At 39.0% G+C, this 13,022-nt stretch overlaps 1 protein-coding gene across 1 annotated transcript in view; it reads right to left on the reverse strand.

Annotated features, from left to right (window-relative positions):
* ENPEP (glutamyl aminopeptidase) overlaps positions 1 to 13,022 on the reverse strand; it is an 86,131-nt gene that overhangs the window by 10,847 nt on the left and 62,262 nt on the right. Inside the window, exons 12-17 of the mRNA XM_079774382.1 lie at positions 12,261 to 12,397; positions 12,097 to 12,152; positions 3,302 to 3,452; positions 2,210 to 2,283; positions 1,996 to 2,100; positions 1,737 to 1,907 (exon numbers count right to left, since the gene is read on the reverse strand). Of these exons, the coding sequence (XP_079630508.1) occupies positions 1,737 to 1,907; positions 1,996 to 2,100; positions 2,210 to 2,283; positions 3,302 to 3,452; positions 12,097 to 12,152; positions 12,261 to 12,397 (694 nt within the window). The remainder of the gene's footprint in view (positions 1 to 1,736; positions 1,908 to 1,995; positions 2,101 to 2,209; positions 2,284 to 3,301; positions 3,453 to 12,096; positions 12,153 to 12,260; positions 12,398 to 13,022) is intronic.

The raw sequence follows: 13,022 nt of genomic DNA on the forward strand, positions 1-13,022 counted from the left end.
TCGGAAGGTCGTTCTGCTGTTTGGTCTAATTAGCATATTAGCTCTTTATTATATAGGATTTTCTGTGGGATACAAGTTGCCTTATTAGTTCTTTCATAGAATGTATGAAACAAATTCCTAATATAACCTATGTGGTTAGATTGGTTTGTTATAATTATAGTACAATGCAAATAAGTCCAAATCAATAGGTTAAGTGATCAAACCAATAGATTTTTATTAAATTTATGTCATGGTTGTATCTAAAGGGAATATCTCAACATGCTGTAGACTGTTGAACTTCCAGAAACTGCACCGGATTGGGGGCCCCTGAATGTTTGTGCAATATATCTTTTACCTTCTAGTTCATAAGAGTCTTAGTAAAGCATCTAAGTACTTGCTAATTTTCTCATCAGATACAATCAGTACAATGCCATTCAAGTAATGGGTCAATATGATGTTCTGTTGACTGTCAAGATGATCAAGTTCTTGGTGGACTATTTAGAGCAGTGAGCAGGAGAATTGACTGCTTTATGATAGTGTATTGTTGAACGTGTATTATTGGTCCTGCCAGGTAAAAACAGTTTCTGGTAGTTCTTACAAATTGGTTATTGTGTGGTAATTTATCATTTATATTCTGCCTCTCCCATAAAGCTCAAGGGTAGATATCATCTCACTCATTTTTAGCCCCACACTCTATATACCTATACATAAAAAGGACATCAAAAAACTTGGTTAAATGGCCCTAGCTGGTTTGGTTCAGTGGATAGAGCGTCGGACTTCAGACTGAAGAGTCCCAGGCTCGATTCTGGTCAAGGGTACATGCCCGGGTTGCAGGCTTGATTCCCAGTAGGGGGTGTGCAGGCGGCAGCCTATCAATGATTCTCTCTCATCACTGATGTTTCTATCTCTCTCCCTCTCCCTTCCTCTCTGAAATCAATAAAAAATATATTTTAAAAAAAGATTTGATTAAATGAATGAAGTAAGTAACTAAGAAATAATAACTAAGCAAAAAAAAAAAGAATTAAGGAAGAAGTCAGTTGGCTTGTGGCATAGGTGTGGAGTAGAAGAAGATTCATAGATAAGCTTCAAGAAATCTTTATACATTTTGAGTGAAATTTAAATAACTTTATTTGTGTGTATGCATATTGTGGCAGACACTCCTCCTCTGCTGACAGAAACTGGTTTTGTTCTGGGCTTGTTCTTGACTGTAGAAAAATTAGATTCCTACCCCAGCCCCAGAGTATCCTGATTGACCCAAATCAGTCAAAAAAATTCAAGTTCATCCTAGTCCACAAATGATTATGTGGTAGACCCAGAGTACGACCCAGAATGATCAAGAATGGCCCAGTTCTGGATAAGGAGGGGAAGTGGAGATAACAGACCTCTTAACATAAAAGACAGGGGAAACTCTTTTGCTCCTGTCCTTCTTCCATTGAACATATATGTATGAAGACAAAACGTTTGGAGCTCTGAAAGTCATTAGACATCCAACAGGTTGAGGATGACAAAACAGAAAGGGAAAGAGCCTAGGTCCTCGATGAAAACTGAAAACTGTCTTCCTCTAGAACTTTTTCACATGAGATTACACCTCTTGACTATTTAAGCCACTCTTACACAGGTAGTTTGTTTCCTGCAGGGAAAATAATTGTTGATAGATTTTCTTGGAAACATACTTTAATAGCATCTACAAGAGACTGTGATGCATAAACCAAAAAATACAATTCCTAGAAGTAAAAAAAAAAAAAGTTCTAATTTACCTCGACAGAATAGTAACATTCTTGATGGATGCTAATGCATACAGCAGCTTTTCTTTTTCTTGAGCTAGTGGAGTTTTCTGATATTGATCAAGTGTGTAGTTCCATGAAGACTCATTGCCAGAGCTCTGCATCCCGTAACGATAGACCAGAAGCCTGAGATTTACAGGAATGCTGGAAGAATAAACAGTGTTTCAGAGATTCCCGTCTTTCATTGTGCAGTCTAAAGTCTTCCGGAAATGAACACCCGGCGAATAGTCACCTCACAGCCCCGGAGAGCCACTGCTGGAATAACTGGGAAGCGTTGCCCAAGGCTTCTTTGTCCCCCATCTTGCACGCGAACCCCAACACAGAGGCACGGAGTAACCTTAGAAAACAAACACACACAACGCTGGGCCTTGAGTACTTTCCAACACATTTTAAAACACGCAAACAAATATTGAGTGGATATTAGTTTAAAAAATGTAAAAAATAACTTTGTGAGGTGGTCTCCAGTGTCATCCCATGCCAGAACATCGGCAACCGGCTTCACTTGACCTTGGAAGTATTCCTGAAATAAAAGCACCATGTACCATGAGCAACAACTCATTATTTATCCAACAGTCTTTCAACTATTATAATCTACAGCCACCCTCCCCCCACCACCATTATAACCTCTTTTTCCCTACTAGTTCACAGAACTTTGGGCCTATCATTAGGAAGGGATGCACTCAGTTCTTTGTCACATTGCAATATTGCTTCAAGAAAAGAACATCCCGAACATTCTCTAGTGTTTTATCCAACTTTGGGTAAGCCCCTCTTAGCTTCCACTTCTTGTGAAATAGAATGTCTTGCCAAAGTGCTACAGAAATCACAAAGCAAAGTATTTGTAATGATGACTATCTATATATATATATAAAAAGCCAGTGACCGGAACACCAGAACGACTGGAATGACCGGTCGCTATGACGCCCACTGTGGCCAGCGAACTGGCCCAATTGGGGGTTGGGGCCAGCTGGCCAACCTCCCCCCAGCCGGCCTGGCCCTGTCGGGCCAATCAGAGTGGGCCGGCCGGCCAACCTCCTGCCATCTCTTCCTCCTGACAGGCCCGACCCTGATCCACCCCGATTGGGGCCGGGCTGGCCGGACTCCACACATGCACGAATTCATGCACTGAGCCTCTAGTCTCATAATAAAATCTCAACGTGGAAATAACAGCAGAAATATAATGTTATATTTTGGGAAGAATGAATTCATTTTGACCTAGATGAATACAGTAAAAATAGGATCTAGTTAGTACCTATGGTTTAAAATGTTGACTATTTTAAATGAAGTATTAATTATTGGATTCCTTATAACACTAATATATACCTTTAAGGGGTGTATTGAACCAGAAATATTGATACATTTCAAGTTGAAAAAATAAACAGCATCTCTTTGCTTTGACTAGTCAAGTCATTGTACTTTCCTTTGATTTCACTTGGCAAGGAAGATATGTTCTTGTATCCCAGGAGCTTCTTCTCTCAGAAATTTTCCTATTCTGCTAATGACCAAACATTTACTTTCATAAGGAATGCCATTAACATCACCTCGATCATAGGGTATAGCTCTTTATCATCTTCAAACATGCTAATGATATAGGTTACAGCTGAAATAACTCTCTGCCATGGCAAAAAATCCTTTTCCATTTTGAGATACTTGGTCAAGTTCAGAGCCACCTTATAATTTAGAAGTTGAGCTCTAAGGAAGGAAAAACAAAACAGTTAATTTAAAAGATAAATTAGTTTCCGTTTAACTGAAAGAACTAATATGGGACCATAGAATTCAATGTTAATGAGAATCCTTCTATTACATGATTAATAAAATGCATGCACGGTTGAAGCCTAATCAAAGAGATTTGCTCACAGTGATATATTTTCAAACGTCAATAGTAAAGGGGAAGACAGAACATTAATATATACATTCAAAAAAAATCCCTTTGGCAAAATTTCAGATAAAATAAAAGCCACTTAGCTATGTGGTTAATATTGGTGAATAAAAACTTTTAAATTTTAGTTTCATAAGCTAATTATAATAGCCAAATACACCATTATGAATGTATCTTACTGAAATGATTTGAATTTGAAATGAAGAGGAAACCTGAATAACGGTACTCACAAATCATGAATGCTTAAAACATTTCAAGTGCATTTATACATCCCATAAGACATCTCCTTTTTTTTACCCAATAATAAGGCTAAATAAAAAGTGGATTTTGTTTCTCCAGGAAATTTGAAGTTACTTTTGACATTTCAAAGTTTAAAGAATCCAATATCTTCCTCCTTAAAAGAGATTCTAGAACCTTTTGAAATCACGTTCTTAGAAAACTGTCATGCTTCAATTTCTAGCCTAAATTTATGGGAACCTTGTTTTTCCAAGTTACATTTTGAAAGTTTAAATTAAAGAATACATTTTAAATTATTGAATTACTAATATTGATGCACTGAGTGCTATTATGTTTGAGGTCATTTTGTGAATGAAGAATAATGTAATTATGTCTTGACTTCTTCCTAAGAGCTTGATTAGAGGATGAACTAGCATTGGATAAATATAAAAATCTTTAGCATCATATAATTTTTACTAATGCGATATGATACAGTTTTCTTTTCAGTTCAGAAAGCTGATTTCTCATTTCCTGATTTGATTTAGAAAGAGTTATATTTTGGATCATTCAGCTTCCCTTAATAAAAGTATAAATAATATTGAGAAATGGAGTGTTTTATTAAGAATGTTTATTAAGTAAAAAATATAGAAATTGTGCTAACATGTGAAACTTGATAATTTTCTAATTTTAATGATTTTCTATTTTCTTTGAAGATAGAGCAACAATTACATCTAATCAGTGTTTTCTTAGGATACTTTCGAGAATAGTTGTTGCTCTAGGGATCAAATTAGCAAAGAGATTAATAAAATTTTAGGAAGAATGGCAGATAATTTGGTCAGAAGTCAAGTGGGCTGCACATTTCTGGCAGGTGAAAAGATTAGAAGGGTCTTGGTTACAAGGACCAAGAAGAATTGGGTAATTGGATACCATAAATGGAAGGAGAGAATATAATGATTCAAAGATTAGAGGTCCTAAGTACTACTAGTATGTATTCAAATGTTGAAAATCAATATCTTGTCTAACATCTTATTTTTCCAGCACACTAGATAGCTTTGCAATAGTTCCACTTTGATATCACTCATTTTCTTTAAATCTAAGTCATAAGTCATAACACTGGACTGAGAGTGAATTTTTGATGCTTGATATTATAGATGATAATATTTTGAGAATTAAAATAATGTACTCTGAAACTCCTATGCATGGAATCGGTAGTATTTGATATGTCAGAGGAAAAGCAATACCATTTAGAACCATGATTCTCAAATTTGAACATATATCAGCAACATTGGAAAGTTGGTTAAGTCACACACTCTTGGGCCCCATTCCCAGAATTTCTGATTCAATGGGTCTTGAAAAGGCCCAAGTATTTGCATGGCTCACAAGTTGCTAGGCGATGCTGATATTTCTGGGATTACATGTAAAGAACTATGTTTTTTAGAACCAAGAAATCTATAGTTTCCCACCCAGATCTCCTACAATGTTGTTAGCTCACAGCTACCACCTTCTTCAGGCAATAGCCCTTGGCCAAATACATCTATCTTGCTTCTAAGAGGTTATGCAACTCACACTCCTCACCATAAATCAACTGTCTGATTCAGGAATGCCACAAGCCAGCCTGTGTCCCTCTAGTTGGTCCCACTCTGTGGTACAACTCAAAGCTTCCTAGTAGAATCTGGCAAAGCTAGATTCCAAATGAGACCATATCTTTGCTCATCTTTTCTCCCTGCCCCATCATGCTTCTTGCACTCTCTACCTCAAGCCAGTACTCTTCAGTAACCACATGTAAAGAACCCCCATTTCAGACTCTGCAGCGAGGGAACTCCACCTAAGACAGCATTCTTACTCAACTTTGAGTCTCAAGTTCCATTTTTTTTAAATCCATAGCAAACAGCAGTTCTGAAAGCCAGATTTGATTGATAATTTTTTTTGTTCTAAAATATTCCATTTACATAGTGAGAAGCCAGCCTGAAGGACTCACATCAGAATTTTCCTGTAATTCAGAGTGTAGAGAAGATGGAGGCTGTAACTTAAAGAAAGTTCCCACCAGACTCAATGGAGAAGAAGAGGACTAAGAGGTCCTCTTATCTCCAGCTGAGGCATGCAGGAAGTTTGGGGAATCTTATATCAAAGGTTTGTTTCTGCTTCCCTGGGTGTGACTTGAAAAGACCGCACAGTCCCTAACTCAGAGAAGCCCAGGTTTAGCATGGTGTCTTGCTGTCTTGGTAAACATGGCGCTTGACTGGGGCAGTAGAACAATTGAGAGAGGTGCCTCAGTGGATGGAACTGACCCACATTCATGAGCCTTCAGGTGATGTGGAGAGTTTTAGAAAGTTCCCATGTATCTGGTCTCTTGACATTAACTTCCCAATTAAATTCAGATTTCTGGCTTAAAACAGTCTCTTTGTTATCAACTAGACCCCATTTTATCTCTCCTCATTTTCCTACTCCCCCTTGTCTTAAAAAAAAAAAAAAAAGGCTGCTCAGCCAGTGTGTCATGGTGGTTGAGCATCAGCCCATGAGCTAGGAGGTTATGCTTTGATACCTGGTCAGGGCACATGCCCAGGTTTCAGGCTCAATCCCCAGTGTGGAGCATGCAGGAGGCAGCAGATCGCTGTTTCTATCTCATCGATGTTTCTGTCTCTCTACCCCTCTCCCCTCCTCTCTGAAATCAATAAAAATATATTTGAAAACTAAATAAGTAAAATAAAATGGCAAAGCTGATCATCTTGACATGGTTGATGTTCACCTGGAGGTCTTGACTTGCTAACCTGGCCTTCACCTTCCATATCATTGGAGCCACTGGTCCTTAAATTCCAGCCACTGGCTGGATTCTGTCTCATCAGTGGCTTCGGTGCTATGTTAAGCTGTCCTCTGCGCCACTCTCCCCTCACCCAGAAACTCCTACTCCCACTCATGGGTTTGTTAGCCAGCCTTCTGCTTTCCTTTATGTTAGTCTTGACCCACCCCTTGGCTTTAGCACACAGTGGGCTGCAGCGCACCACGTAAGCTATTGAAAAGGAAAACACCTACTGCAACAGGCGTACCACAAAGGGTTTTTTCCTGTCTCGGTTTTGGCAAGGCCCAAAACCTAGGCCCTATGGCCTCTACTCCAAAGTTAGATGCGGGTCCACCAAACCGGAGCTAACATGGTCAGGAACAGGTTTTGTGACCCTTTGCTAATAACACACCACCATCCTAAGGAAGAGGTTGGCGTGGCTAAGGGGGGGAGAGTGACATTGTAGAAGAGGGCTTTTGGGAGTGCTGTCAGTGTACTATGAGGTTCTCCCTTCACGCCAAGCCTAGGCAATGGGGCCTTTAATGGGAGCACTGGAATAATTGTACAGGTGTATCCTAGAGCTTGGAGGCATAGTGGTCTGGTGTCTTACACCCCGAGGAATCTATAGGACGAGAGGCCGTGTCTGGCTAGTACTCTGATCTCAGAGTGAAGAGATGGGGCTGCACGGGTGGCCTGTCCTTTCAGACTTTGTCAGGGCAAAGGATGGATGAATACTTGCTATGGACCAGAGTGGGTCAGTGATGTTCACCTGCCCCTCAAGGTACCGGCAGGAGAAGCACCCGTGGCCATGGAATGGTGTGAGTACACAAGGAGAAGAGTCGATGTTAAATGCCACAAGGTTCAGAGGAGCAAAAGCAGACTGCATGTTAGGAGTGTTCCTCCCTTCACCTGCTCTCCTTGCCTCAATGCTGGAGGAACCAGAGGCAGCATAATGAGAAGTAGAAACTTCACACAGGAAAAGGGAGAGGAAATCAAGCACGTTGTTCCTGGGGGGCTGGGAATAGCTTTAAATGAAGTTGAAAATGTTGATGGTTTCATTGGGCTGGGTGTATGATGAACTGAGCCTGTTTGGGAGACTCAAAATGACTGGATGAATTTTTACTCCCTATCTTAACTAATGTGCCCAGCTAGATATTCCATCTAGGGCAGTAAGAGTACTAGCTCCTCGCCCCTGGATCCGGGTGAGCCTGGCCCCGGGTCCGGGTGAGGCCGTGGGCCCCTGGATCCGGGTGAGCCTGGGCCCCGGGTCCGGGTGAGGCCGTGGGTCCCTGGATCCGGGTGAGCCTGGCCCCGGGTCCGGGTGAGGCCGTGGGCCCCTGGATCCGGGTGAATCAGTGCCCCTGGGTCCGGCCGAGACCAAACCAGAGGGAGTCGGACCTGCATTACCACCATTTGTCCACCATCCAGAGCTGAGGGGTCAGTGCCGACATGTACTCATAGGGAACTGGTGGACATTGATATTGGGTCTCAAAAGAACTGTTGGTCCAGAAAGAAACTTACTACAGACTGATTCATTTGCCTGTCAGCATAACTATTATTGCTCGTCGCACATTCAATTCTTATAAGTATATCTCTAGTGACACATGATTTCGCTCATCTAGGGGAAATGATGAACAACATAGACTGATGAACAAGAACAGAACCAGAAACAAGGAGGCATCGATCGGACTATCGGGCCTCAGAGGGAGGATAGGGGAGGGTGGGGGGAGGGGGGAGAGATCAACCAAAGGTCTTGTGTGCATGCATATGAGCCTAACCAATGCTTAAGTTCAACAGAGGGTTGGGGCATCCAAGGGGAGGGGTGTGGGATGGGAATGGGGGGATGAGGACAAATATGTGACACCTTAATCAATAAAGAAATTTAAAAAAAAAAAAAAAAGAGTACTAGCTCCTCAAATCTGGAGACAGGGGAATCAAGAATACATGTATTTTTAGAAGCATCCTTTCAGTCCTGCTTATGAAACATGACAGTTACATTTCTTTTTGAAAATCTGAATAGATCTGCATAAATTCTAGTCCCACCACAGGCACTTATCTGTCTAACTACACATTTCTCCTTTTTTTTTCTGCCTAAAGTTTCAGACTGGTCTGGAGCCATCACTAATAAAACTGGTGCAGTCTGTCCCTCTCTGAGTCCTGTTTTGCAGAAGGAAATTGGACAATAGCTCAATAACTAAGGTCATAACTCAGGTGTTTTCTGGACTGGTTATTGTGTGATTATTGATATTTTTTGTTTTTCAAGTGTGTTTCACTCTCTTTCTTTCTGAAGCTCTTCAAAATGTTATGGGGCATGGCCAAGGAGCTGAGCAAATGTGAGAAAGTCTCTCACTTATGCGAGTTATCGGCTTTGCACACGGTTGAGAAAACTGCTCAAGAGGCTTTCGCTCCTTAAAGCACAAAGAACTGTGTGTGTTGTGTTGTGATGGGAATTAAGCTATAAAGATATTACAATCTCTGTGTACTGTTTAACAGCAAAGATGCTAAGCTTTGGAAAAGATCATTATGTATTCACAGGAGAGTTTTCCTGAAAAATAAATTCTAAATAGTTCTATTATGTTTTAAAATATTGATCATCTTCTTTCATCACTTAATTTCCCAGGTCTACTCAGTGCCTAGTACAGAGTAGGTGCTCAATAAATATTTATTAAATGACTGACTGACAAACTGTATTATAATGAATATACAATATAGTTCCCCTTTTCCATAGAGGATATATATGTGTGTATGTGTATTTTCCTATATGTGCATGCCTGTGATAAAGTTTAATTTATAAATTAGGCACAGTAAGAGATTAACAACTACTAATAAAATAAAACAACTATAACAATATGCTGTAATAAAAGTTATGTGTCAGACTGGTTAATCACAAGTAACTGAAACTGTGAAAAGCAAAATCTTATCTCGAATAAGGACCAACTACTGTAATTAATTTGTTATATGTTCAGGAGATTAAACTTGGAGATTCACTAAAGAGGATTATAACGTCTATTACCTACAAAAGGAATCTACATTACAAATTCAGAAGAGCTTTTCTAAATAAATGCTTCTTTGTTGCTACTGATCAATGGTGGATGTATTTTTACAATGTATTGAGCACTAGTGACAGGCCTTAAAGGTCTGCAATGTTTTCATTGCTTTATGTGCATTACCTCATTTATTCCTCAAGAGTCTTATAAAGTCATCTTCATTTTGCTAATAAGGAAATTGAGCCAGAGAGAGGTTAAGAAACTTACTCAAGGTTATACAGAAGCAGGATTTTAATCTGGCTCAAGAACCTGTTTAACCCTATAATGTTCCTCTTTAAAAATGTCAAGAAAGAGGACACACAGGTGGCCAATAGACATATGAAAAGATGCCCAACATCACTACTCATCAGAGATATCACTTCACACCTGCCGTAATGGCTACCATCAATAAATCAACAAACAAGTGATGGTGAGGATGTGGAGAAAAGGGAATGCTCATTGCACTGTTGATGGGAATGCAGACTGGTGCAGCCACTATGGAAAACAGTAAGAGTTCCTTCAAAAAATAAAAACTGGAAATGCCTTTTGACCCAGAGATACCACTTCTGGGAATATGTCCTAAGAATCCCAAAACAGCAATTCAAAAGAATATATGCACCCCTATGTTTACAGCAGCATTATTTACAATAGCCAATAGCCCATCAGTAGATGAATGGATAAAAAGCTGTGGCACATTTACACAATGGAATACTATGCAGCTATAAAAAAGAATGATCCCTTTGAGACATCATGGATGGACTTGGAGATTATTATGTTAAGTGAAATAAGCCCGTCAGAGAAAGGCAAATACCACATGATCTCACTTATATGTGGGATCTAATGAACAAAATAAACTGATAAGCAAAATAGAAATGGAGGCATGGGCACATAGAACAGACTGACAGCTGTCAGAGGGAAGTGGGGAGAGAACTGGAAGAAAGAAGGTGAAGGGATTAGCCAAAGAACATATACACATAACCCATAGACACAGACAACAATGTGGTGATGGCTAGAAAGAAGGAGGGACAGGGGCTGGTGAAGGCAGGCAAAAGGAAGATGGAAACAGGGATGCCTATAATAGTGCCAACAATAAAAAAAAATCCCAAAAATAAAAATGTTAAGAACATTTTCTGATTTCCAGTAGTCTACCAAGAAAGTCTGTAGGCATACTCGCCTATGCCTTTAGTGTTATTATGCTATCCTTCCAGCCATGTAGTCAGCTCATATTTAATGTGCATTCACTATGGTGTGTCACAGTCAGGAGCTGGGGATAAAGTAAATAGGACCATAATCTGGGTGCTTACTCTCATGATAGTTACAGTTTGGTGTGTGAGATGGACAGTTACTAAGCAATGGTGATATATATTGTGGGAAAATCCCCAACCCAAAGGGCCATTGGAGGCTTCCTGAGAAAGTAGCATCTCCTTCTCACTACATTGCTCGTATCTAGCATGAAGCCACTACATAGCCAGCACAACAAGTTAGCTGTGTCCCTGGCTCCTGCACGTGTCACAAATTCAACAAATACCTGTTGAATTAATGGAGCTAGGCTACCTGAAAAAACAAACAAAAAACCCTCAGAGTTACTATGGTTACTCCTCCTCCATTCCCCCAATCTGTGTTGATTATTTTTTAAGTGTAGATTACCTTCAGGCCATGAAAAAAAAAGTCATAATTTCTAGTGGTGTCTTAATTCTGATCAATGCTAGAGCACAGTGCCTCATTCTTCTTATCCCAATGACCTGAACAAGATTTGATGACTGTAGCAATAAAAATTTTACAATGGGCTTCAGCTCACAGAAATGAATTTATGAAACACATTGTTTGCCTTTTTACTAAATTCAATTATGAAGGTGTACTTTTAAGCATTTGCAAATTTCACTCCTAATTAGCTCAAGGACTGATATAGACAAACCCTGCTCAAAGTCAACAGCATAAGTGAGCAGAAGCCCATTGTAAAATTTTTATTGCAACAGTCATCATTAGTGTTAAGGGCTAATATCAGTATTTTGGCTATGAGGATCATATGAACTTTACAAAAAAAAGTTAAAGAAAACAATAATGTTATAAATAGTGGCTTTGGATATTTTAAACTAAAATTTATTCTTAAATTTTGTTGTAACAAGTTAAAAAAATTTGTGACAGCCAGCGTGGCTCAGTGGTTGAGTGTCGACATATGAACCAGGAGGTCATGGTTCAATTCCTGGTCAGAGCACATGCCCGGGTTGTGGGCTCAATCCCCAGTGTGGGGCAAGCAGGAGGCAGCCGATCAATGACTCTCTCATCATAGATGTTTCTATCTCTCTCTCTTCCTTTCTGAAATCAATAAAGATATATATATATATATATATATATATATATATATATATATATATATATATAAAATTTTGTGACAAAATCTACAGTATTTTAAATGATATACCTCCTTCCAAAACCCACCTTGCCAAGGCAAAAGCATCATCAATAAAACTTGCACGGTCAGCAGAAGAAAAACCCTGGGAAGAGGGACAAAAAGAGGTAAGAAATGTGATTCTTAAAGCAAAGTGTTAAGATGCTGTTCTTAGAACAAAAGTAAAACAATTCCCAGTCATTGCTATTCTTACCTTGTGGTTGGAGGAAAGATTGGTAATGATCAGGTCCCAAGTTGATACTTCATAATTTACACGATAAAACCCAATATGATCTGGGTTTATTTTGAGAAAAACATTTCCACCAGAAGTAGAAGGCTTCAAACTGATTTCTGTGGTAGTAAATAAACAGTAATGATAAACACATTTGCATATAATGTAAACAAGAGAAATTAAACCCAGAGGGTAAAGAGAACAGAAATATGAGCTCAAAAAGTTGAGTTTGAATTGGATCCAAAGCCCCAAAACCTAATTCTAATTTAGTTGCCCAACTTTAGAATGTCACTGTAGTGCACAAGCTGAAAAAAAGGAATGTCAATAAGTGTCCTGTAATTTGTGACTTATACTTTTTACTGGCAGAAGCTTGCCAACTAATTTTATGCTTATCAATCCTTCAATAAAAGAAAATGCCTAAAAACAAATAAGTCATAATGGATTAATTAATTACACAAAGAATATTCACTAGAACACCTGGGGAGGGAACAACAATGTAAACATTTAAAATAATATTTTGTTTATTAAAAATCAACATTCAAATTGATGAAAATGGCTATTGCTAAGCAGAATAATGATTTGAGAATCAGTAACTCCTTTAAAAGGTCAAGGCTTGCGATAGAACTGAAATCCAAACGTGACATTCTTGATTTTATAATCCATTTCATACTTGCTCTTCCAATTTCATTTATCTTTGTAAAGTCTTCTACTTCCTTATTCCAACTGATTACCTAAATGCCTTTT

Source organism: Cnephaeus nilssonii, assembly GCF_951640355.1.
Source record: "Cnephaeus nilssonii genome assembly, chromosome: 1".
NCBI classification, from domain to species: Eukaryota; Metazoa; Chordata; class Mammalia; order Chiroptera; family Vespertilionidae; genus Cnephaeus; species Cnephaeus nilssonii.